Source organism: Camelus ferus, chromosome 30 (genome assembly GCF_009834535.1).
Source record: "Camelus ferus isolate YT-003-E chromosome 30, BCGSAC_Cfer_1.0, whole genome shotgun sequence".
Lineage (NCBI taxonomy): Eukaryota > Metazoa > Chordata > Mammalia > Artiodactyla > Camelidae > Camelus > Camelus ferus.
In genome coordinates, this window is record NC_045725.1 from 18,567,012 (window position 1) to 18,593,281 (window position 26,270).

At 36.8% G+C, this 26,270-nt stretch overlaps 1 protein-coding gene across 1 annotated transcript in view; it reads left to right on the forward strand.

Moving 5' to 3' along the window:
- Positions 1 to 26,270, forward strand: part of DCC (DCC netrin 1 receptor) — a 986,493-nt gene that overhangs the window by 924,546 nt on the left and 35,677 nt on the right. Inside the window, exons 25-26 of the mRNA XM_014557664.2 lie at positions 2,995 to 3,111; positions 20,667 to 20,822. Coding sequence (XP_014413150.1) covers positions 2,995 to 3,111; positions 20,667 to 20,822 — 273 coding nt within the window. The remainder of the gene's footprint in view (positions 1 to 2,994; positions 3,112 to 20,666; positions 20,823 to 26,270) is intronic.

Genomic DNA, 26,270 nt, shown 5'->3' on the forward strand with positions numbered 1-26,270 from the left:
TCTAAGAGGTAGGAGGTGATGCAGGTGGGCAACACTGAGATGTGAAGACTCAGTGAATCCAGGGCATTTTGTTACATCTTGAGCAAAAATGTGAAGCCAGTTTGAACCTACTTTTTAGTTCCCTGTGTCTGTGGAAAGTTGAGTTTAAATTCGCTGTCAATTCTTTGCTTTAAAAAAATCACATCACGGACACTTGATGTATGAAAGTATTAACTCTCGTGTTACTTTGCCTTGACTACCAGGGAGATCCACTGTCACCCCCACACAGTCACATTCTGTGATCACTGGCCTAGTCTAGCAGAGTCTGCAGTCTCTGCTGGTGTGCAAAGTGATCTGAAGAGAAAAGCCTGCTGTTTAATGATTTGGGGTAGATCAAGCCATGCCTAGGAATAACTGAGAAATCCAGAAAGTGGTTGTTTGACAGAGCAGGACCCTCTGGGGCCTCCTCAGGACAGACCCCCTGACCCCATGTCCTCTGCCTGCCCCTTGTCTGTAGAAGAACTTTATTCAAAGAATAAGCTTAACTGGAGAAATAGGAAAATACGAAAACAAGGGAAGTAGTCACGCAAAACAAGATAATAATGGGTTAGTCTTTAAACAAAGTCAGGGACCTCCTCGGGGCTATAGGTGATATTCTGAGCCACGTGCTTTGAGCTGTTTAGTAGGTTCTGAAACCCCCACCACGTGGAAGAAGCTAACTGAATGATTACCAGACTGCAGCCATGATACAAGCTGCAATATATTTGGGGATCCATCGCCCAAGGCAAAAGAAATAAAAGCAAAAATAAACAAATGGGACCTAATTAAACTTAAAAGCTTTTTTACACGGCAAAGGAAACCATCTACAAAATAAATGGGAGAAAACATTTGCAAATGATGTAACTAACAAGGAGTTAGGATCCAACATACTTAAGCAGCTCATATAATTCAATGTCAAAAACCAAACACCGAATTACCCAGTCAAGAGTGGGCTGAAGGCCTGAATAGACATCTTTCCAAACCGATGGCCAACAGGCATGTGAGAAGGTGCTCAACATCAGTAATTACGAGAGAAATGCAACCAAACCCACAATGAGATATCACCTCACACCTGTCAGAAAGGCTATCATCAAAAAGTCTACAGATAATCAATGTTGGAGAGGATATGGAGAAAAGGAAACCCTTGTACACTGTTTTTTATAAAACATTTTTTATTGAGTTATAGTCATTTTACAATGTTGTGTCAAATTCCAGTGTAGAGCACAATTTTTTACTTATACATAAACATACATATATTTATTGTCACATTTTTTTTGCTGTGAGCTACCACAAGATCTTGTATGTATTTCCCTGTGCTATACTGTATGATCTTGTTTATCTGTTCTACATATGCCTGTCAGTATCTATAAATTTTGAACTCCCAGTCTATCCCTTCCCACCCCCACCTTGGCAACCACAAGTTTGTATTCTATGTCATTCTAAGTGAAGTAAGCCAGAAAGAGAAAGAAAAATACCATATGAGATCGCTCATATGTGGAATCTGAAAAAAAAAAAAGAAAAGAACATAAATACAAAACAGAAACAGACTCATGTACACTGTTGATAGGAATGTAAATTGGTGTAGCCACTATGGAAAACAGTATGGAGGTTCCTCAAAAAACTAACATTAGAACTATCATATGATCTAGGAATTCCACTCCTGGATATATATCCAGAAAAAATAAAAACACTTACTTGTAAAGGTACATACACCCCACTGTTCATAGCAGCATTATTTACAATAGACAAGATATGGAAGCAACCCAAGTGTCTAGCAACAGACGAACGGGTAAAGAAGAGGTGGTATAAATATATACAATGGAACATTGCCCACAAAGAAGAATGAAATTCTACCATTTGAAGTAATGCACGTGGACCTGGTGAATATTATGCTTAGTGAAATAGGTCAGACAGAGATAGACAAACACTGTATGATACCACTTATTTGTGGAATCTAGAAAATAAAACGAGTGTATATAGCAAAAGAAAAAGACTCACAGATAGAGAAAACAAACTAGCCGTTACCAGTGGGAAAAGGGAAGGGAGGAGGGGCTAGATGGGGTATGGGGTTAAGAGACACAGACTACTCTATATAAAATAGATAAGCAACAAGGATACACTGTACGGCACAGGAAATTCTAGCCATTCCTTTGTAATAACTTTTAATACAAGATCATCTATAAAAATACTGAATCACTATGCTGTACACCTGAAAGTAATATAATATTGTAAAATAACTATACTTCAATTAAAAGAAGATAAAACTTCATGTCGATGAATAGTACATTCTTTAGGAATACATACTATGCAGAATTTGTTTTTTCAGCATATATTTTTATTCAGTTTTCAAATCTGCATATATCATTTTTGATGACATTTTAGCATAACATTTTATGGAATCACAATATATTTATATAGATATACCTAACCTTACTTTTGAAGAATGTACTTTATTTCCTGTTTTTAATGATAAGATGTAATATCTTTGGGGCTTAAGTAATAGTTGCAAAGATTGTGGTGAGTTCATACAATTGAATATTACTGAGCTGTTAAAAATTATGTTACTGACTTATTGACAGAGAAGGATTTTTGTTATTTTATAAGGAAGGCTACAAAATAGTATGTACGGTCTAATGCCATTTTTGAAAAATAAATACATTAATATATTTTCTCTTCCTTTTGCATATACATACGTAGGCAGAAATTAAAAATAAAATAACGGTTCTTTCTGGGTAATGAGGTTATGATAAATTTTATTAATGTTTGTCAAATGACATCAAAGATTAAAATGATGATTTTAGTAGGACCAAAAAAAAAAAAATGTCCAATGAGAGTATATTGATTGGGCTGTAAAAAAAAGTAGATGTTATGATTTAAAACTTCAATAAAACAAAAAAGGCTGTGGAGTTCCTGGCTAGAAATGAAGTGTTACACCATTAAAGAAGGTGTCTCTCAGGAGTACTGTTTTTCTTTTAGGTCAAGACACAGAGGAAGCAGGAAGCTCCATGTCTACTCTGGAGAGGTCACTGGCTGCACGCCGAGCCACTCGGGCAAAGCTCATGATCCCTATGGATGCCCAGTCCAACAATCCTGGTGAGTAGTGACTGGCACTGCCATGGACAAGTGAGTGCTTTCTGTTTGTATCTTTTCTATATCAATTATCAAAAACTAGAGTTTTCTCTGAACATTCTGGGTAAATGGACATCATGAAGAATGAATTAAAATCATATTATTTGTACTTAGAAGTCAGAGTTTTCAGTGTTGTTGTATTTTTGTACTCAATCATATGATCTGTCTGTTGGCAATCAGTTGGATACATATTTCAGAAATTACTTTAAAAATATGAATTGATGTAAAAAGAGTTGAAATTGCTGTGATCTTTGATCTCATTCTAAGGAGCACCTTCATAGATTAACATTTTCAATAGGTCTAATTTTCAGACTTAAATAATGTAGCACCCTTGAAACAAATATTGAGATAATTACTTACTGCCCCTTCCTGTTGAAGTTTTCTGTCATACTCCCACATCCACAGAAAATATTATTATCTGAGAATCATTTCCTTTCCAATTACCTCTGTGATCAATCTGGGTAATTACAATATCCACGCAAGTAATCCATCTGATGTTAGTTCCTTCATGTTACCTACAATATTAGCTCTTTCCCACCTCAATTCAATTCCATGTCACACACTAAACCAATAATTGTGCCTCCTACAAAGAGTCAGTTTCTATCATTCCTTTTTCTAGCACCTTATTACCTTCCTGCCACTTATTTTATTGCCCCCTTGCCAACAGTTCTTCAATCCCACTTGGATCTCCAATCCATTAACTCTACAACCTTCCCACTGTCCATCACCTGCCTCATGTCTTCTGTTCCATCCAAACTCAGCTTCCAATCTATCATCAGTTACTATCTTCAGTCCCTTGCAAACACCCTCATCTCCCTTGGTTCTTCTTCTCTATCATACTCACCTGGAAAAAAAAAAAAAAAAAACCTCAATCCTGGTTAAATCAGCTCCTCTACCAGGATTTACCATGGACCCTAGCAGCTGACTTTGTCTGGAGAAAAACACATAACCTGTTTACTGGGTGTTTATGACCACAAATCTAAGGTGAGCTGTCATCTGTTTAGAAATGCCACTCATTTCTCTTAGTCATTCATTGTCTCACTTTATCAGATGAATGTCTTATATCTATTCTTGCCTTTCAGACTCCCAATACCTCTCTCCCTTCCCTACTCTCAGATAATAACCATGCTTCTTATATCACCAAAAAAAAAAGAGAGAGAGAAGCATTCAGAAACGGCATCCTTATCTATCCATCAAATTTACTTGATCTGTTTGTGCTCCTTTCTGAGTTCAGCTCTTACCCTTGAGGACACCCTTTCTCACCACTTAGGGACCCTCCTGTAATTATCCCTTCCCTTTTCCACATCAATTTTCCCTCCTACTGATAACTCCAACAGGCATTTAAACATTACCTCGTAACTCCTCTTTTAAAGCGTCCTTGCCAGAACCACGTTCCCCTCCAACTAAAGCCCATTCCTCCCCCTTCCTGAAAACCTCTTCTGAAAGTTGTCTATACCTTTTCCTCTTTTAATCATTCTTACTAGCTTTAATGACATTTTCACAGTCCCTCTGTATTGAAACCAGGACTTTCCAAGGTTATCAATAATCTCCACCTGGTCTAACCAAGTGGTCAGTTCTCGATGCTCAGCAAAATTGGACACAGCATCTGTTTTTCTCCTGAAACGCTTCTTTTCACTTAGCCTGTAGTATACTTAGTGCTCCTGGTTTTCTTCCTACCCCATGGGCTGCTCCCTTTTAGTGCTTTACTCGTTCCTCTTTTTGTCCCTAGTCTCAGTCAGAGAGCGCCCCAGGGCTCAGTCTTCAAGCTGCTGTCTTACGTCTACACTAGCGTCTTAGGTGATGCCATCTAGTACCAGTGGCTTTGATGCCATTTGAATGCTCATGAATTCCAGATTCTATCCCTAGCTTTATCCCTTTCTGAAATCCGCATCAATTTCCATGTCAAATGTTGACTCACCTCCTCCAAATGGCTGTCTGATAGATAAGCCAGCTGTGCTCAGAATGGATAGCTTCCTCTTCTGTAATCCGCTCTCCCCAGCTCCAGACTTGACCCAGTTACTTATCCCATTCTCTACATGGTAGTACTGTTCATCCATAGTCTTGTTAAAGAGCTCTAGTTTCATGCTTTTTTATTCTAATTTCCTCATACTCCAAATTCAGTCTTTTACCACATCCTATCATTTTTCTTTCAAAACCTGTCCCAAGTCTGACCACTCCTTCCCATCTCCACTGTTCTGCCCTTGTCCAAGCCACTACCATCTCTTATAGATTATAGACTAAAGCTATGAGCTTAAAACCATTGACTTTTCTTTAGCTCTTGACCCCACAGTGAGTTGTCTACACGGCAGCGCTTCAGTACATGAGAGCTAGGTCATGTTATTCCTCCTAACTCTCCATCACATGTAGCACAGAATCCACTGATTTTTTACCGTGCCCTCTGAGGCACCGTGCGATCCAGCCTGTGGCATGTCCCTCACGTGGTCCCCTGCTACGCCTCTGTGTAATTTGTTTCAGCCACATAGCCCTCCTCTCTGTTCCTTGGAGAATACTACACATTCCAACTCAGGGTCTTTGCACTTGCAGTTCTCTTTACCCAGAATCTCTTTTCATAGAGGTTTACATGTCGTTTCCCTCATTTCATTCACGTCTGTGTTGAGCTGCCACCACCATGAACAAACAGGTCTTCCCTGACCCTTGCCTTGCAGCATCAATGGTTGCTCTCTACCCTCTTTATTCTGCTTAATTTTTCTTTATTAATATGTATGACCACCCTCCTTGCATTTGGGTGTTTGCTTGTTGATCATCTGTTTCCCGTATTTGAATGTCAGCTCTCTGAGGGCAGAGATTTTGCCTGCTTTGTTCACTTCATATCCTCAGTCCCCAGAACGGAGCCTGGCACATGGAAGGCACTCAGTCGATACAATGTAGCCAAATGAATGAACAAATGATTGTTTCTTTCTACCTACTCTATGTCGAGTTTCCTGTATGTTTCAGTGTATCTCTCAACTGTACTACAGTAAGTGTAAAACCTAACGTGGGATTTATAATAAATGCCAACTGTCACCTCATGGGGCAGATACTATTCCTATGCCTGTTTTACTGATGAGAGAACTGAGACTTGAAGAGTTTAAGTACCAAGCTTGCAGTCACACGGCAAGTAAGTGGCAGGCAGAATTTGGACTCAGAAGGAGCAGCTTCAGAGTTCTGCATCTTCAGGGTTCTCTTAATCATTATGCTCCCAGCTGCAGTACTCTGTCAAACTAGTGTCCTGTTTGTTTCATTCCTTTCACTACATAGAGAGACATTGTACACTGAGCTGCCTCTGTTCTTTCCTTCCAGCCACTTTCCTCTTATAACTAAGTTCTATCCGTGCCAATCTTCTGTAGCTTTCTTCTTAAAAATCATTGTGTTTCAGAATCTCTGTGGGCCTTTCTATCCCATATGTAACTTTCTTATCTAATAAGTTCCCATATTCTATTGATGTTTTTCTTCTGCAATATCTTTTGAATCCGTGGCTACCTTCGTATTCCCAGGGGTGGTATTTTTATTCTCCCCTTTCTTGGCTTCACATCTGAACTGTCAAAACAGCTTTATAATTAGCCTTCCTCTCTCTAATGTCTTCCAGACTTCTTTGTATACTGCTTGCTAGATTTCTTCCTAAAACAACTGAAACATGGCATTCCACGTTATAAGTTTTCCCGGGGGCTCCTCCTTTCTTGTCTTCCAAGAAAAAAACAACCACAAACTGCTCAGCATACCAGATTTGAGTCTACATTTCTAGTTTCCTATTGCTATATTGTTGTATATATTTTGTGTGTGTGTGCGTGTGAGTCTCCCTTAGACTCTTGCCAAGCCAGACTAATCACCAGTCTACAAATATGCATATACATTGTCCTTTATTTGTTTTTCCTTCTGAATACTTCTTTCCTTTTGGGATGACTTGGTGGCTATCTCTCCCTAACAAAGTTCTATACATCTTTCAAAGACCAGAGAGCTATTGATGCTCTCAAAAATTCTTTCCTCTCTGATTACTCCATCCAGAAATTATGGCTTCCTTTCTCACGTTTGAATAGCCTTTTTAAAAAACCAGTCTTGTGGCATTAATTACACATAGTACCACCTCATATGCTTAGATATTCAAGCCCAAATCTTCTCTCCTCTAACAGATTGTGTATTACATGATAGGGAGGGAATGTATCTAATTCATCTTCCTATTTACACATTGTGTAACTCAGTACCTAGCACAAAACTGGTGCTGGGTAAATATCTGTCAAATGAATGGGTGAATGATTAGGTAAATATATTATAAGAATTCTTGTTTTTGTAACACATCGGTACTTTCGGGCTCTTTTTTAGCAGTTATAGCTAGAGTATCTTCTAATAAAATTTTCTGGTGTATTAAGGGCAATTAAAATTGTTTTCATTAAACAAAAAATGAAATAATGTGCTTAGAAAGAAAGAGAAATGAAATGAAATCTAACAAGTATCAAGAACTTCCAAATATTATTCACTTGCTAAATACCTTATTAATTAATTATTATTTCATTTAATCCTCATAGTGTTATCACTTGGTGAGATTAGCCAGATTTTACAGATGGGGAGCAGAGACTCAGATTAAGAAACTTACACAAGGATACACTGAGCAACCTTTGAGCCTCTGTGGTGCGTTGCTTTTCCAAGGACAAAGATGTCTCGTGTGCCTTTTATTAGTTACACTCTTTTCTTCTGTTTAAAGATTTTTTTTGCCTGTAGCATCTCCAGTTTACAAACAGGGAAACCAAGGTTCTGAGAATCTGAACCCAACACCTGTGCTTAGTCTACCACTGCACTGCGCTGCCTCATCTGTCACCTCAAACTCTGAATTACTCTGTGCCTAGAACAACACAGCTTCTCTTATTCCCAGTGTCTTACTCGACATGAATGGGGGACTCTAGAATGACTAACAATTTATTATTTTAAAAATTATCGTATAAAGCATGCATGTGATTTTAAATAGATAAATACTTTTGCAAAATGTATAAGGATGCTCTGACCCAGTAATTCGATTCCTAGATCCGTTCCATTCTTGGGTATATATTCAGCAGAATTACATAATATGTGTACCAGAAGACACATATAAGAATATCACACATAACAAGCTATATATGAACCAAATCATAGCACAGTTTGAATTTCCGGTCATATATATGAAGATGCTTGCTGTTCCACTTAAGAGTCATTCTTTTTGTAAGACTATTTTTGCCCTCTTCCTTGACATTTCTCACCATGTTCTATAAAATGTTAATTAGCAGATAAAATATAGACCATCTGAAGTGTTTTTAGTTATGAAAACCCACGGGAAACGGTACTTAATTTCACTGAAGTGCAGAATCTGTTTATTTGTCTCAGACGGTGCTTCTTGGTTGAAAACACAGTGTGGCGTGTGCTACTCCGTACCCCTGGACACACGTCACTGCGACGTAAGCTGATGCCCTTGAGAAGCATACAGCTGATAGTGTAGGCAGGAGAAGAGCCCAGATATTTTGATTTCCCCAGTCCCGTGCTCTTTCCTGTAAAATGATGGCAGAGAGGGACTATTTTTACTGTGGCTGAAGAATTATTTTAAATGTTCGTTCTTACTGTAAATGAAATTAACTACAAGAAATCAGAAGCATCGGGTGTAACTTTCTTTAATTTTTCAAGGATAGATAAGGGTCATATGCTGGGTTTCCAGGATTCAGATTCTGAACAGAGATTGGTAAGCAGGAGACTTATTAGCAAGTGTTTTCTGGAACAGCACCTGTGAGGGTGAAGGATGCAGGGTTGCAGGAGGGAGATGGTGAACTGATGATGCGGTTTAATGGAGCTGACCCTACAGGTTGCTCTAGGCTGGGATTGTCCTTCATAGTTGTCCCACATGAGGCAGGGGTCGGTAGGGGGACTTCTGCTGTCTTCGATGCAGGCTGCTCTGAGGATGTAAGGCAAAACCTTGAGTGAGCAACTTCTTTGGCTGAGAGCAATTCCTGGAGAGATGTAGATTTTCATTTCTAGCATTTGATTACTCGATGGAACATTTGTTTGACCTTGGAAAGATTCCCTTTCCGTGTTCAACCTGTTTTCTTTCTCTGTAAAATGCCAGAAGAGAAGTGAGGAATCAGATCTAGGAAGGATATAAATGGAAGTAGATATCCTGTAAGGTCACGTCAGTTATACAACTGTAACAATTTACTGTATGAGGGTTGATTGGCTAAAAACCTGTGGCGTTTCATTTTTTCCCAGTTTTTTCTTTCCTTGTAAATATTGGAGGGGAAGAAAGTGTAAAATTGGCCTTTCAGGAAAAAACAAATCTCAAAAAGTTGAACTAGGGTCTAGTAAAAAAGACTGAGGCAAAGAAGAGCATACAGTTTTGCTTTTCTGCAATGGCTACTGGTTTGGGGGCTTTCTAGAATATTCACTATGAGAGCCAACTCTTTTTCTTCCATTTCCACTATCTGCTTTAGTCACTTGCCTGCAGAATTCAGTGAGTTAGAGAAGCCATTGAAAAGTGAAATAAAGCTACATGAGAAAAAGCAGATTTTAAAAACTGGAATTGTATTGTTTGGAGGTGCTGTAATACCAGAGGGCCCTCTTGTACACAGATGGACTGAACCATAAGAGGGTAAGTCCTACCTCTAGAACGTTCGATTCCAAGTCAGAATTCCAAGTCAGAATATTTAATCCTTCCATGCGTGGTCTAAGAAGCCGGTATCCTAAGCCTGGTCCCAGCTCCACAGGCTTCTGGAGCTGGACTTTTCATTCCATCACCCTGCAGCCCTTGCAGACGCCCGCATATGATTGAGAATGCTTTCTTAGGAGTAATAAGTGCAAACAACTTGCCCATAAACACCAATGCATACAGATTTTCTGCTGCCGAGAACTGTGGCAGCAGTGGCGTGTCAAGGAGCAGAAAGGTCAAAGCTCATTTAAATTTGCTTTAGAGATGATCTCATTACCTAATGCATGATTCTACATGATAATTTGATAACGTTCTTAAGTCTTTATCTTTGCATCTTGAATGTCCTACTTAATTCCTCCTCTTAACTATGAGTTTCTGCAGGAGGTCATTTTAATTTTTATCTTTTAATGTGCCTCTGTAGCTCCCACTGTGCTGTGTAAATGCCTTTGGACTTTGTGTAACAGTTGTTGATGACTGAGGGTTGAAGACACAGAGGTTGTCTCTTGGTATTTTTTAAATAAAATTAATTGATCAGTAATTTTACTGGATTAGCAAAACCATTAGGTTGGTAGGATGGGGCAGATGTGGTTAAGGTATGGCTTTTAAGCTCGAAAAGGTGCCTATGGAGAATACAGAGTTGTGTTTTTAGGAACGATTTTCCAAGGCAGAAAGCAAATAGCTTGATTATCAGAGATACAGAGATAATCAAGAAGGGAGCTGACAAAGAGTTGGTGGAAGGAAAGAATTTTGGATGATGGAGTACAAAGGAATACAAACATAGCTTTTAGAAAGGTTTTTTAGAGCAATATGAAAAATAAAGATCCCTTGCTTTTTTTTGTTGTTGAAGTATAGTTGACTTATTGTATTAGTTTCAAGGGTACAGCAAAGTGATTCAGTTATTTTTTCAGAATATATTCCAGTATAGGTCATTACAAGATATTGAATATAATTCCCTATGCTCTATAGTAAATGCTTGGTTTTTATCTATTTTATGTGTAGTAGTTTATATCTGTTAATCCCATATCCCTAATTTCTCCCTCCGTCCCTCCTTCTCCCCTTTGGTAACCGTAAGTTTGTTTTCTCCATGAGTCTGTTTCTGTTTTGTATATAGATTCATTTGTGTTATTTTAGAGTCTATGTGTAAGTGATATTATATAGTATGTGTCTTTCTCTGTCTGACTTATTTCAGAATAAAAATAGAATAAAACACTGCCACTTGCAACAACGTGGATGGGCCTGAAAGACCCCTGGCTTTTTCTAGGTTTCTGCCGCCCAGTTCTCTCTAAGACATTAGGAATTAAGGAATTCTACAACAAAACGCACTATCTTTTATTCCAGGACCTTTCTCATCTGAGTCAAGTCTTTTGAGTGATCTGGGGTAACTTAATGAAAGATGGCTCACGGTGCCTTGGGAAAGTCACTGGTGTGCAGAGAAGGAAGCAGTGTGATACCTCAGAGAAGGAAGCTCCTCTCAAAGGCTTCCTCTGGACCCAGATCAGAGTCTCCCTTTCCTGCGGTCCCATCCGTCTGATGCTCATGGGGTCAAAATGTGTACTCAGATGTTCACAGCTATTTCAGATTTCTGGACTTCAGAAGTTGAGAAGTAGAAGTGAGTGAAGGCTGTAGGAGGACTGTCAGGGTCTTAAAGTTCCCTGCTCACGGTGAACTCCATTTAATCTTAGGACATTTTCATAGCCGCCCTGTGGCAGTCACTGGTCTGGTCATCCCCACATCATATCTCATCTTGTAAAGTGTGTAGAAACCACACAAAAAATGGGTCCTTGAGACTTAGGTAAACTAAGGGCCTTCCATTTAGCTCATAAATGACTGAACCAGAGTTGGAGCCCAGATTTGGTTTTATAATCATAATTCCTGTTATTTTCCTCCTTCAGAGAAAGAGCTTTCTTTTCTAATCTCATAAATCTTACAGTGCCATAACCCCCAGGTTCAAATTTGAGTTAAAAACCACTATTTATTTAGTTGCCTTTATCTTAATATATTGCACTTTTTTTCAAGTGTAAGACAGCATTTTTAAAATATAACTATGTTTTAATGATAATAATTTTCAGTATCTCTGTGAAAAAATTAGCTTATATTTTAAGGGATCATATTTAAAAATTTTTAAACTTATTTTTTAGCAATTTTATTGAGATATAATTGATACATATAAAATTGTACATATTTAATGTATACCATCTAGTAAGTTTAGACATATGCATTCACCTGTGAAATCATCACATAATCAAGGTCAAAGACACAAGAATGGTGATTTAAACTATTTTCTGTTAAATGGTATTCAGCTCAGTCTTGGGCCAGATCTATTGGAATGCGGTAGATTTATGTCAATAATCAACATTTCTGACGTGCTGACTCCTGACTCCTCACTCTGCTGCACTTCTGTCTGGATGATCTCTTTAGTCCTCCCAGCCACACCATACAGTTGGTACTGTGATCATCACCATTTACAGATAAGGAAACTAAGAAATAGATCTTATATATCCTCTCAAGTCAAGGTACAGTTACCAACTACTGCTTGACAAATTAGCTCCAAAATGTAGCAATGTAAAACAGTCATTTTTTTTTTTCAATAGCTTCTGAGGGTCAGGAATACACAGTGCTGGCTCAGAGCCCTCCATATAGGACTTCTGACTTCCTCCAGAGTGAGTAATCAGCGAGAGAGAGAGAGAGCACAAAGGGTGAGGAGCATCTCATGTGACCTGATTTTGGAAGTGACATACCATCCCTTCTGTTGCAGCCTGTTGGTCACCAGACCAACCCTGGTGAACCTGGCAGGGAACTCCGCCAGGATGTGAATATCGTGATGAGGGAATCACGGGGAGGCATCTTAGGTACCGACTGTGACACTCCCACCAGGTGGCAGAAGTAGGTAGTGGACCCAGGCCGTTTGACCTTCATGCTTGGGCTCCGTATGACTATGTTAAGAACAACTACAGAACACATAGTTGTGAATGGTTCACTATTTTCCTAAAAGGGAATTTGATAGAGGTTGTGGATATGTGCCGATACCAGTCAGTGACGATTGCTCGTCAAAGGACACTTGAAAATGTGAAGGAGGTAACAATATTTATCAAGGGCGCTGGCCACTGAATTTCCAAATAGTCCAGATGACCTGTAAGTCATTACAGAAAAGAGACGGTAAAGAGAGGCAGACTGAGAAATCATTTCAGTTAAACTCTTTGCACTTCAAGTATTCTTATCTTCACTCTTATGTTTGTCTACCTCTCCTCCTCAACAAATCTCAGTTCTGTCAAGTATCATGTTGAGAAATATCCAGAGGGCCTTCTTTTTTACAATCATAGCTTTAAAAATAAAATCTCTACTTTAGATTTCCTATAGGTCACATTTAGTGCTAAAAATTTTTAAGAATGTTATAAGAAGTTTTTGAATATCAGTGTGCCCTGTTCAGGGAACTAAGTAATTTGGTGAGGAAATTTCCACTTGAGAAATCTTCATGCTTCAGGGTGAGATATAAATTCAGTTGTCAGCAAGCTGTGTCAGGACAGATTTCTTGTCATATTTGGCCACAGAGCATAGATTTATTGAAAATGCTTGGTGGTATCACTCTCTCAGCTGTTTTACGTAAACATAGCAGTGCGGTGACTGCTTTGAACTGTAGTGAGTGTACGTGTGTGCACACGCACGTACGCATGTGTTTCTGGCTCTCAAAACTGACATCTGAGGGAAAATACCACAATGCACTTTAATACACAGTGCTGGGTCCAACTTATTTCAGAATGATTAGTTTTGCAACAACAGTTTTATAAGTAAGTACAGACGTCCGTGCCCTTTTAGGAAAGAATCACGGATCAAAATACTTCAAAACCAAAGCTTTGGAGTACTGACCATTCTATTTCATGTCAGGGAACAGAACCATGGGCAGCTTCGAGATGCAGACACATACAACAGATCTCTGGTTTTTAAAAAACCTTGTATTATTTGCAAACCTTTTGTACCCAGGTCAGTAGTCAAAAGGCAGAACTCACAGAAAGTAAAATTTCTTTTCTTCCGTAATGAAAGACTTAGAACTTAAATATAAATTTAGTCTCTTGGGTTCTCTCAGCTCTCTAACTATACAGAACCTGTGACTTGCCAAATTATTTCATGTTTCTCTATTCAAATGTATTCAGCTCCAACCAGGAGATATTTATGACGTTCTTTTTCTAAGTGTATTATAAAATATTGGTTAAATCCAGATAACGATATTGATTAAAACATGCACAATTTGTAAAGTGGGTGCCTTCTGTATCTAAGGGAGACTATCGTCATCACATGTATTTATGAGAAAAAGTTGTCAACACAGGGAAGGCTTTGCAATTTGGCAGTCAGCCTTAATGACTATGCAGCGATCTCATTTTGATCAGTAAGATGTGTGAATTCATTAAACTGACTGCTTCAGCCACTGGGATTTTGAGTTACATGAATACAGACTTGATGTTATTATACAGCTCTTATTTACAATGTGTTCAAATCTATTATTGCTAGTATTATTATTATTACTATTACTAGTACAGTAATTATACACACCAGGAGACGAAATAATACATCAGACCACTTTAAAAAATCTCCAGTGGGTTAAAATGACAGATTTCTAATATTAGTTCTAGAAACTCCTTCTTCTTAACTCCCTTGAAAAATGTGAAGTATATCTCTAGCACTGCACTGTGACAAACACGAAAACGACAAAATTATAACCTTTTTCTTTAAGGAATTTATAATTATTTGGGCTGGTGTCTGGCTTGAATTTCTGATTCTTTTTAAAAATTTCCTTGTCATTGTATTTCTTTCCCTTTTGCTGGAGTCTGTTTCTGTGTCTGTATGCCACAGCTTTATAAAATATGTTTTTGTTTGTAAAGCACCTTTATGTGTGGTACCATATACTATTTAGTCTCAATTTTTTAATTTAAATCCTCCCCAAAATAATTCATAAAAGCTTTGTATCATTGCACATATTTTTAATTTAACATTTAAAATATTATGTTAAATGTCTGTGAACAGTGTAATTGTTCTGGTATTACACTCTTTTAAATAAAGCCAGAAACATAAAAATATCATAGCATTTTGATGACCACCATCATCCATTTATAAAATACACGAGAAAGCACCTCTTTTACAGAGAAAAGTTTGTATCACTCATTTTTTCCGTGAACTAGTACCTACAATTCATTGTCCCCACAGAATAATATACAAATGTCATCTGTTTCTGTGATTATCTTTTGTTGGTCATCAATCTTACTACTTTGAAACAGAATATTTTTATAAACCGAGGTGTTAGATTTGTATTATAAACTTAGATAACCACAGGTCTTTAACTGCTATTTTTTTTCAGTATTGTGTTAACATTACAATTAGTATTTCTGCACAATTGTATACAAAGTTTTATTAGAATTCTATCGCTTAATGACGTGAATGAAGCTTTTTTGTACAATTATAAGAGATTTTTGTAGTAATTATTCAATGATTTAAACTTTCCAATTACATGTCAAAACTTACTCTGTGAACAAAGCTATTTTTAATAATATTTCAAATAACAACTAGATAATGCCCTCCTTCAATTTTGGGGGGAATTAAAAGCTTTAGAAACCACCTAACTTTTAAAAGTATTTGTTACTCATTCAAGTTACTTACTTTCTAATTGTCTAGGAGATATAACTGTAAAAAGCTTTACCAAGACTTGCAAAGTAATCATAAAATAACACCTGCAAATTTTTTTTCACTTAGAGGTACTTTGTGAGTACAATATGCTGAGGCAGGATTAGAAACATTGAAACATCACATATCTTTACTAACATAATTTTTTTAAATGTTTTATCCTAGTAAATGTTTAATACATATCTTTATTCAATTCACGTAAAACACCCATAATTTAACATACTTAAGAGTTAATCCTCATTGTCGAATCAGTCAATCAAACTTTTTATCTGAAAAAAATCTGACTTTATTTTTCAATTTAAATAAACATGTTAAGATGCGCTTCAAGGAGTGTTACAAATATATTGGGAAATAAATCCTGGAATGCAGTTTTAAAAGCTAGTTTACTAGAAGCAGTCCTTTTAATTTAAAGTGTAATCTAATCTGCATTTTAAGTTAAAATATTTTATTTTTTTAACATTTTTTATTTATAATCATTTTACAATGTTGTGTCAAATTCTAGTGTTCAGCACAATTTTTTAGTCATACATGGACATATACACACTCATTGTCACATTTTTTTCTCTGTGAGCTACCATAAGATTTTGTGTATATTTCCCTGTGCTATATAGTATAATCTTGTTTATCTATTCTACAGTTTTGAAATCCCAGTCTATGCCTTCCCACCATCCGCCCCCCTGACAACCACAAGTCTGTATTCTATGTCTATGAGTCTATTTCTGTCCTGTATTTGTGCTTTGTTTTTGTTTGTTTGTTTTTGGTTTTTGTTTTTTAGATTCCACATATGAGCGATCTCATATGGTATTTTTCTTTCTCTTTCTGGCTTACTGCACTTAGAATGACATTCTGCAGGAGCATCCATGTTGCTGCAAATGGCGTTATGCTGTCGGTTTTTATGGCTGAGTAGTATTCCATTGTATAAATATACCACATCTTCTTTATCCAGTCACCTGTTGATGGACAATTAGGCTGTTTCCATGTTTTGGTTATTGTAAATAGTGCTGCTATGAACATTGGGGTGCAGGTGTCATCCTGAAGTAGGGTTCCTTTTGGATACAAGCCCAGGAGTGGGATTCCTGGGTCATACAGTAAGTCTATTCCTAGTCTTTTGAGGAATCTCCACACTGTTTTCCATAGTGGCTGCACCAAACTGCATTCCCACCAGCAGTGTAGGAGAGTTCCCCTTTCTCCACAGCCTCTCCAGCATTTGTCATTTGTGGATTTTTGAATGATGGCCATTCTGACTGGTGTGAGGTGATACTTCATTGTAGTTTTTGATTTGCATTTCTCTGATAATTAGCGATATTGAGCATTTTTTCTTGTGCCTTTTGATCATTTGTATGTCTTCCTTGGAGAATTGCTTGTTTGGGTCTTCTGCCCATTTTGGATGGGGTTGTTTATTTTTTTCTTATTGAGTCATATGAGCTGCTTATATATTCTGGAGATCAAGCCTTTGTCGGTTTCATTTGCAAAAATTTTCTCCCATTCTGTAGGTTGTCTTCTTGTTTTACTTCTGGTTTCCTTTGCTGTGCAGAAGCTTGTAAGTTTCACTAGGTCCCATTTGTTTATTCTTGCTTTTATTTCTTCTAGGAGAAAATTTTTGAGATGTATGTCAGATAATGTTTTGCCTATGTTTTCCTCTAGGAGGTTTATTGTATCTTGTCTTATATTTAAGTCTTTGATCCATTTTGAGTTGATTTTTGTATATGGTGTAAGGGAGTGTTCTAGCTTCATTGTTTTACATGCTGCTGTCCAATTTTCCCAACACCATTTGCTGAAGAGACTGTTATTCCATTGTATATTCTTGCCTCCTTTGTCTAAGATTAGTTGACCAAAAGTCTGTGCGTTCATTTCTGGGCTCTATTCTGTTCCATTGGTCTATATGTCTGTTTTTGTACCAATACCATGCTGTCTTGATGACTGTAGCTCTATAGTATTCTCTGAAGTCTGGGAGAGTTATTCCTCCAGCCTCTTTCTTTCTCTTCAGTAATGCTTTGGCAATTCTAGGTCTTCGATGGTTCCATATAAATTTTATTATGATTTGTTCTAGTTCTGTGAAATATGTCCTGGGTAATTTGATAGGGATTGCATTAAATCTGTAGATTGCATTGGGCAGTGTGACCATTTTAACAATATTGATTCTTCCAATCCAAGAGCATGGGATATCTTTCCATTTTTTAAAGTCTTCTTTAATTTCCTTCATCAATGGTTTATAGTTTTCTGTGTATAATTCTTTCACCTCCTTGGTTAGATTTATTCCCAGATATTTTATTACTTTGGGTGCTATTTTAAAGAGGATTGTTTCTTTACTTTCTTTTTCTGTTGATTCATCATTAGTGTAAAGAAATGCAACTGATTTTTGAACGTTAATTTTGTAACCTGCTACCTTGCTGAATTCTTCAATCAGCTCTAGTAGTTTTTGTGTGGACCTTTTAGGGTTTTCTATATATAGTAATGTCGTTGGCATATAGTGACACTTTTACCTCTTCTTTTCCAATTTGGATCCCTTTTATTTCTCTCTCTTGCCTGATTGCTGTGGCTAGAACTTCCATGACTATGTTGAATAGGAGTGGTGATACTGGGCATCCTTGTCTTGTCCCAGATTTTAGTGGGAAGCTTTTGAGTTTTTCACCATTGAGTACTATGCTGGCTGTAGGTTTGTCATATATAGCTTTTGTTATGTTGAGATATGTTCCCTCTGTACCCACTTTGGCGAGAGTTTTTATCATAAATGGGTGTTGAATTTTATCAAATGCTTTTTCTGCATCTATTGAGATGATCATGTGGTTTTTGTCCTTTCTCTTGTTGATGTGATGTATTACATTGATTGATTTGCATATGTTGAACCACCCTCGTGTCCCTGGGATGAACCCCACTTGGTCATGATGTATGATCTTTTTTATGTGCTGTTGGATTCTATTTGCTAATATTTTGGTGAGGATTTTGGCGTCTGTGTTCATCAGTGATAGTGGCCTATAATTCTCTTTTTTTGTAGTTTCTTTTCCTGGTTTTGGTATCAGGGTGATGGTGGCTTCATAGAATGAGTTTGGGAGTATTCCCTCCTTTTCAATCGTCTGGAAGAGTTTGAGAAGGACTGGTATGAGTTCTTCTTTGTATGTTTGGTAGAATTCCCCGGTGAAGCCGTCCGGTCCTGGACTTTTATTTGTAGGGAGGTTTTTAATTACTATTTCTATTTCCTTTCTAGTGATCGGATTGTTCAATTGGTCAGTTTCTTCTTGATTCAGTCTTGGTGGACAGTATGTTTCCAGAAACTTGTCCATCTCCTCTAGGTTATCCAGTTTGGTTCTATATAGTTTTTCATAATATTCTCATATGATATTCTGTATTTCTATTTTATTTGTTGTAATTTCTCCATTTTCCTTTCTTATTTTGCTAATCTGTGCTCTCTCTTTTTTCTTCTTTGTGAGTTTGGCCAGAGGTTTGTCGATTTTATTTACTTTTTCAGAAAACCAGCTTTTGGTTTGGTTGATTTTTTTCTATGGTCTTGTTAATCTCTATTGTATTTATTTCCTCCCTGATCTTTATAATTTCCTTCCTTCTGCTGCCTTTTGGGGCTTTTTGTTCTTCTTTTTCTAATTCATTCAGCTGGTGGGTTAAATTGTTTATTTGAGATTGTTCTTTTTTTAGGAAGGCCTGTATCGCTATAAACTTCCCTCTTAGCACTGCCTTTGCTGTGTCCCATAGATTTTGAGTGGTTGTGCTTTCATTGTCATTTGTATCAAGGTATTTTTTAATTTCAGCTTTGATTTCCTCATTGACCCATTGTTTTTTCAATAACATATTGTTTAATCTCCATGCTTTCCTTTTTTTCTCCTTTGTTTCTCTGTTGTTGATTTCCAGTTTCATGGCATTGTGATCAGTAAAGATGCTTGAGATAATTTCTATCTTCTTAAAATTGTTGAGGTTTCTTTTGTGCCCAAGTACATGATCGATCCTGGAAAATGTTCCATGTGCACTTGAAAAGAATGTATATCCTATTTTGGGGGGGTGTAATGCTCTGAAAATATCCACCAAATCTAGTTTTTCTATTGTAGTATTTAATTTCTCTGTTGCCTTGTTTATTTTCTGTCTGGAAGATCTTTCTAGTGATGTTAATGCAGTGTTCAAATCTCCAACTATGATTGTATTCCCATCAGTATCCCCCTAACTAATTTACAGTAATGCAATAGAATCTGTATCTTGATGATGAAATTACTTACATAAGAGGAATGAGATTTAAAAAAAGTTCCTTTGGTAAATGTGCTTTGCTGTGCATGCTGAACTCCAGCAATTGGCATTAGGGTGTAATTAAATAAAAAACTATGTGTATAATAGAAATAACTGTATTAATGTAATAGACAGGAATGTAATATTGAAATTGATCATTCCAGTAGCTAGCTTAAATTTTATTTTTTGTTAATAAGAGATAAGGAATACTAAACATTTTATAAGAGGAAGATAAACTACAGTTAGAGTAAATATTCCATAATATGGTATAATTCAACAGGTATTTGAGTAATTGGAATGCTCACTAAACATAGAAAATATTTTGTAAGATACTGTCTGTGGGTTTAAGGCAATGTAACTTTTAAAAATGCCTAGTATTCCCAGAAAACATTTAGTTGCATTTCAATGAATGTTTCAATAAGTTGCAGTCTTCTGCCTGTTTGAAAGTATTTTCTTTCTATTTAAATATAAATCTTCAGTGCAATTATTTAGAATATACCCTGCTGTTTTCTCTCCAGACTGTAGATCTCCAAAGCATTACCTCCTTTCACAGGATTAACAGAAAATTCCCATTTCCTCAGCTTGTTTTCTATAATATATTCCATTTCTGAACAACCCATTATTTCTCATGCCATCGTTCTTGCCTAAGAGAAAGAATAAGACAAAAACTAAACTAAACTAAAGAAAAACCAGGAAGCCTTAAGGTGGCTTTATGGTGGCAGATTATTTCTTTGTTTGAAACCATGGAAAGTTTTAAACCTCAGGGTACTGCTCCCTAGTAAGATGTTTGAGGAGTGAGCTGTCTCTTCAAAAGTAAGAAAGGGACTTTCTGGAAAGAGAGGAAACTACGTGATGCCATGAAGAATGTGCATGGATTTGAAGATATAAACATTTAGTCGTTTCCTTTTTGCTTGTTAGGTGAATACATAGGATTTAAAATAACAATGATAATATCTTTGTTTTGCAGCTGTCGTGAGTGCCATCCCTGTGCCAACCCTAGAAAGTGCCCAGTACCCAGGAATCCTTCCATCGCCCACGTGTGGATACCCCCACCCGCAGTTCAGCCTCCGGCCGGTGCCGTTCCCAACACTGTCAGTGGACCGAGGTTTTGGAGCAGGAAAAAGTCAGTATATTGCATTTTCCTTTCTTATTACTAAGAACAAATGAGTAGTACCAAGGATGTCTTGTCAAGTGTATAGCATTTTTATGTTCTTTTCTTTTGGAAAGATTGATTTACCTATGGCCTGGGTCCTAGACTTGTCTTTTCCTGCATGGTCAGTTTTTTGGACTTTGCTTACACACTTTTGGGCTGTTTCTCTAGGAATGTTTCCACTGTCCATTGCACTGACAATATGGGCAGTTGTGGGGGAAACAAAGGTTAACTGGTTCAGTAAAACAGTGATGCTTGTAATTAATATGTAATGGGTGCTTGAAATTAATTTGTTCTCTTAACTGGAAAGTTAATAAGCAAGTGACTGTCCTCCAACATATTCTTATTTAAGTGTCTGTTGGTTATAATTCAAGATGTCTCATTGATTCCTGATGAACCAATACCTGGATGAAACAATATATAATTGGCATATATAACATTGTATAAATTTAAGGTGTACAATGTGTTGATTTCATACACTTACATACTGCAAAATGATTACCACTGTAGCCTTAACCAACACCCCATCATGTCACATAATAAGCATTCCTTTCTTGTGATGAAACATTTAAGAGCTACTCTCTTAGCAACTTTCAAGTGTATCAAGATAATACAGTATCATTCGCTATCATCACTATGTTGTTCATTAGATCCCCATAACTTACTCATCTTATAGTTGGAAGTTTGTACTCTGAACACTAGTTCCCTTTTTCTCTCATCTCCCAGCTGCTGGTAAACATTATTCTAGTCTCTATTACTATGAGTTTGGCTTTTTTAGATTCCACATGTAAGTGATGTTATATAGTATTTGTCTTTCTCTGTCTGGCTTATTTCACTCAGCATCATGTCCTCAGGGTCTATCCATGTTATTGCAAAGAGCTGGATGTCCTTCTTTCTCATGGCTGAATAATATTATATATGTGCAAGGGAGGGTATAGCTTAAGTAGTAGAGCACATGCCTACCAAGCATGATGTCCTGGATTCAGTCCCCAGTACCTCCTCTAAAAATAAACCCAACTACCTCCCCCAACCAATATTATATATGTGTAGACAGATAGATGGATGGATATAGATAGATACATAGATATATAGTACAACTTCTTTATCCATTCATCCTTGACAAAAACTTAGCTGTTTCCACGTTTTGGATCTTGTGAATAGTACTGAAAAAAAGCATGGCAATATAGATATCTCTTTGATATCCTGTCTTCACTTCCATTGGCTCTACCCAGAAGTGGGATGGCTAGATCATATGATTGTTTACTTTTTAATTTTCTACGGAACCTCATCCTGTTTTCCATAGCAGCTGCACCAATTTAAATTTCCACCAATAGTGCAAAAGTGTTCCTTTCCCCACATCCTTGCCAATGCTTCTTATCTCTTGTCTTTTTTATTTTAGCCATTCTAACAGGTGTGAGGTGACAACTCATCGTGGTGTTGATTTGCGTTTCCCTAATGATTAGCGATGTTGAGCGCCTTTTCATGTGTGTGTTGGTCTTTTGTATATCCTCATTGGAAAAATATCCATTCCGTTCCTGTGATCATGTTTTAATCAGATTGTTTGTCTTTCTGTTGTTGATTGTATGCGTTCTTGATACATTTTGGATATTAACCACTTATCAGATATTTGATTTGTAAGTATTTTCTCCCCTTACCTTTTCATTTTTTAATGGTTTTCTTTTCTGTGTAGAAGCTTTTTAATGTGATGTTGTCCTACTTGCTTATTTTTGCTTTTATTACTTTTGTTTTTTGTGTCAAATTAAAAAAAAAAAATCACTGCCAAGACCAATGTCTAAGTTTTCTCCCAGGAGTTTTATACTTTCGGGTGTTAAGTCTTTAATCCATTTTGAGTTGTTTTTGCATATGGTGCAAGATAAGAGTTCAGTTTCATTTTTTTATATGTGACTATCCAGTTTTCCCACCATCATTTATTGAAGACACTGTTCTTTCCCCAGAGTATATAATTGGATCCCTTGTTAAGTATTAGTTGACTGTATATGTGGGGGTATATTTGGGCTCTCAGTTCTGTTCCATTGGTGTCTCTGTGTGTTTTTATGCCAATATCATACTGTTTTGATTACTATAGCTTTGTAGGATAGCTTGAAATCAGGAAGTATGATGCCCCCAGCTTTGTTCTCAGGATTGTTTTTGGCTATTCAGGGTTCCATTTAAATTTTAGGTTTTTTTTTTTTTCTTCTATTTCTGTGAAAATGACATTGGAATTTTAGTAGGGATTGCACTGACATATAGATGGCTTTGGGTAGTAATTTTAACAATATGACCTTCTTCCAATTCAGGAACATGGGATGTCTTTTTAGTTTTATGGCTTATTCAATTTCTTTGATCAAATCTTGTAGTTTTTAGTGTAGAGTTCTTTGGCTTCCTTGGCTAAATTTATTTCTAAGTATTTTGTTCTCTTGATGCTATTATAAAAGAGAATGTTTTTCTAATTTTTCTTTCTAATAATTTGTTGTTAGTATATAGACATGCAACTGATTTTTGAATATTGATTTTGTATTCTGATTCGTTTTAAGAGAAGTAGACATGGAGAGAGACTCTCAAGCTATTACATATACCCTGGTGATTTTTCCTATGCCATTTGACTTTTTTTTTTCCTTCAAGCACAGCATTTTAAAATCGATTTTACGGCATTCTTCTCTTAGTTAAGAACAGGAGACTCAGCAGCTCCTGTGAGATAGGCTCTCTCGTAACAGATAAGATGGTAACAGCAATAAAATATATTTCTGGGGGTAGCTATATTTTTTCTAACCCAACAGGGACAGCTCTAAGAAATCATAAATCATCTAGATGTAGCAAGGTTAGAATTAAAAGGCATCAAAGATCTGCCAAGAGAGAATTAGATTTATTTTCCTTTTTCTCACTGCACATCACGTCTACAGAATAGAGTTGTGTGCAAAAACTCGAGGGAAAAAATTCCTCCAAACTAGTAAACAGATAGATTTAGTCTCCTTAGTCGAGTTTTTATTTTGTTCATTTATTTAAAAGTAAGGATGATTAAATAAATTCAGTTTTATAACTATTATATAACATATAATGCAAATATAAAATAGATAATGTAACTATTATATAAAGGTATATAAATAAATGATTCTTAACAGAAGGCCTAGCTTAGTAATTCCTGACCCTCATCTAAAATCAAAAGGCATAGACATTCTGCTCCTGGCCAAGATTTCATAGATTTTTAAAATACGTATTCAGCCATTCTTCAAGTGTTTTTCGAGCAAAGCTATGTGCAGTGCAAAAGGAATAGGAACTAATATGTGTTTCCAGGGGATGGCTTAGAAAAGGAAAAAGTAGAATAAGCACCCTCTTTTCTAGGAAACTAAATATTCTCTAAATCACTGTCAGAAACAGTTAACTCCCAGCCATTCAGTATTGGTTTCTAAGTGCCTTGGAGAACACTGAACAGCCCTGTTCTCTCTCAAGCAGAAAACATTTCATGTCTCTGGCTGGAGATGTCTTATTAGTCACCTTGAAAAACAGCAAAAGGCACACAAAGGAAAAGAAAATTTGACTGTGCAAAATGTGGAAACTCTCCTTCCCCCAAAGTTATCAGAAAGACTTTGGAGTTTTATGAGAGATGATTCATCACTAAAACCCTGCCCCTGAGGACCTGTTGCTCTCTGAACTCACAAACAAAGCTGAATTCCTCCCTGCCCAGAAGGAGAGGGAAGACACAGGGCTACCACATCTGCATTACACATACTCGGTGATGCACAGATAACGATTTATACAGTCGCGATGGACCAGTCCCTCCTCTTCCTACCAGTATACTGCAGTTCTGCTCTTAGCTTCAAGAGGCAAAGGAACTGTACTTTGGGGAACAAGGAACGGTGCTATATTTTGAAAACCTCAAATAATAATCTTGAGGTCTCATTTCTACAAATCACTATAAAATCAGTGCCCCCAGTGCCTCATCTTTGAAACAGGTGCTAGAGAAAGGTTGATGATTTCCACTATTGTTTTCAGTGTCGGCATTGTCTTAGTTACTGAGAAAGCTTTATCCATGTTATTTTTCTGTCTCACCTCTCCCCGAATTTGGAAATCAATTAACGAATGGGACTTGCCCTCAATAAAATCAGCACAATGAAGTTCATGAATTTTTCTCTAGGGTCTTTTAAAAAAAATCCAAGATATGAGAAATTGGGGTTACTCAGAATTATTTCATGATGCTGTTCATCTGAGATTAATGAGCAAATTTAGTTCCTAGAAATGTTCATGTCTTGAGGGGTCTTTGCCTAGACTTAGCGGTGTGCTGTATATCTTTCAAATATTACAATTTTAGATAGAAGAAAAATCCTCATTTCCATTTTTGCAGTATTTTTTCCAGTTATTCCATAGCAATTATTTATGTGTTGACATTAATTATTATAAAGTGCCTTGGGATTTGACTCTGCTGTGTAATTGTGTGCTATTTGTACAATGAATTCCTACCATTTCATCATCTGAAAAGCGGTGCCTTGCCAGTACGCACTGGATTCTCCCATTAGTCTCTGAACTGTAGGGAGGCTGCACTTCTCAGGTGAAAGGAGGGTTTCTTTGCTTTCCGATCTCTTAGCACAGCTAAACGTCATGTCACAGGGCCAGTTTGTTTCACATGGGTGTCCTGAGGCTGGCACTTGAACTGGCCAAACGGGCTCATCTGAAATGAGAGCTTTTCTCCAGCAGAATAGTTGCCACTGTGTTTGTTTTAAGTTATTCACCACCTTGAATGTCAGCCAGTTCTAAAAAGCATGTTTTTTTTTGCTCTATGTAAAATATAAGATTTATAAATTTGTCTATGGAAAACCTGTACCTTGTGCGTTGGATTAGGTATTAGGCAAAATGAAGATTTTGAATAAGACAAAAACAGTTCCTTATGCATTACTGATACATTCAGTTTTGAAGCTGGATCTTCCCATTTCCACCAGTGCATGTTGCTAGAGAGCTGGTCCATTGGTATTAAGCCACCATGATTTCCCTCAAAGTCAAGAATCACACTGTGATGTTCCCAGTAGGAGCCACAGTGGCCAGCTGGAAACCTGGGGATAGAGGACCAGGCCTGCATGGCATTTTTATTTTTTTAAATAAATAAGAAACTAAATGTTAGAAGACTAAAACAATGCATGTAAGTTTTATTAAATCTGTGATCATGATAATGTTTTAACACAGATCTCTTTCATGTCAAAAAGGTGGAATAAATAGGAAAGGAAAACATGACGGGAGGAATAAAGAAAAGACATCACTAAACAGTATCATTTCTGTAATATAATTAAAGCAGTTTTCAAAATATGATATGAATTTACTGCAATCCAATCGTCAATAGAGAGAATTATAGTTCAGGTGGATTTCTGAGGGAAATTGTGAAATTTCTTTTCCTGGAGAGGTATTTTTAATATGATGATATGGACTCTTTAATAA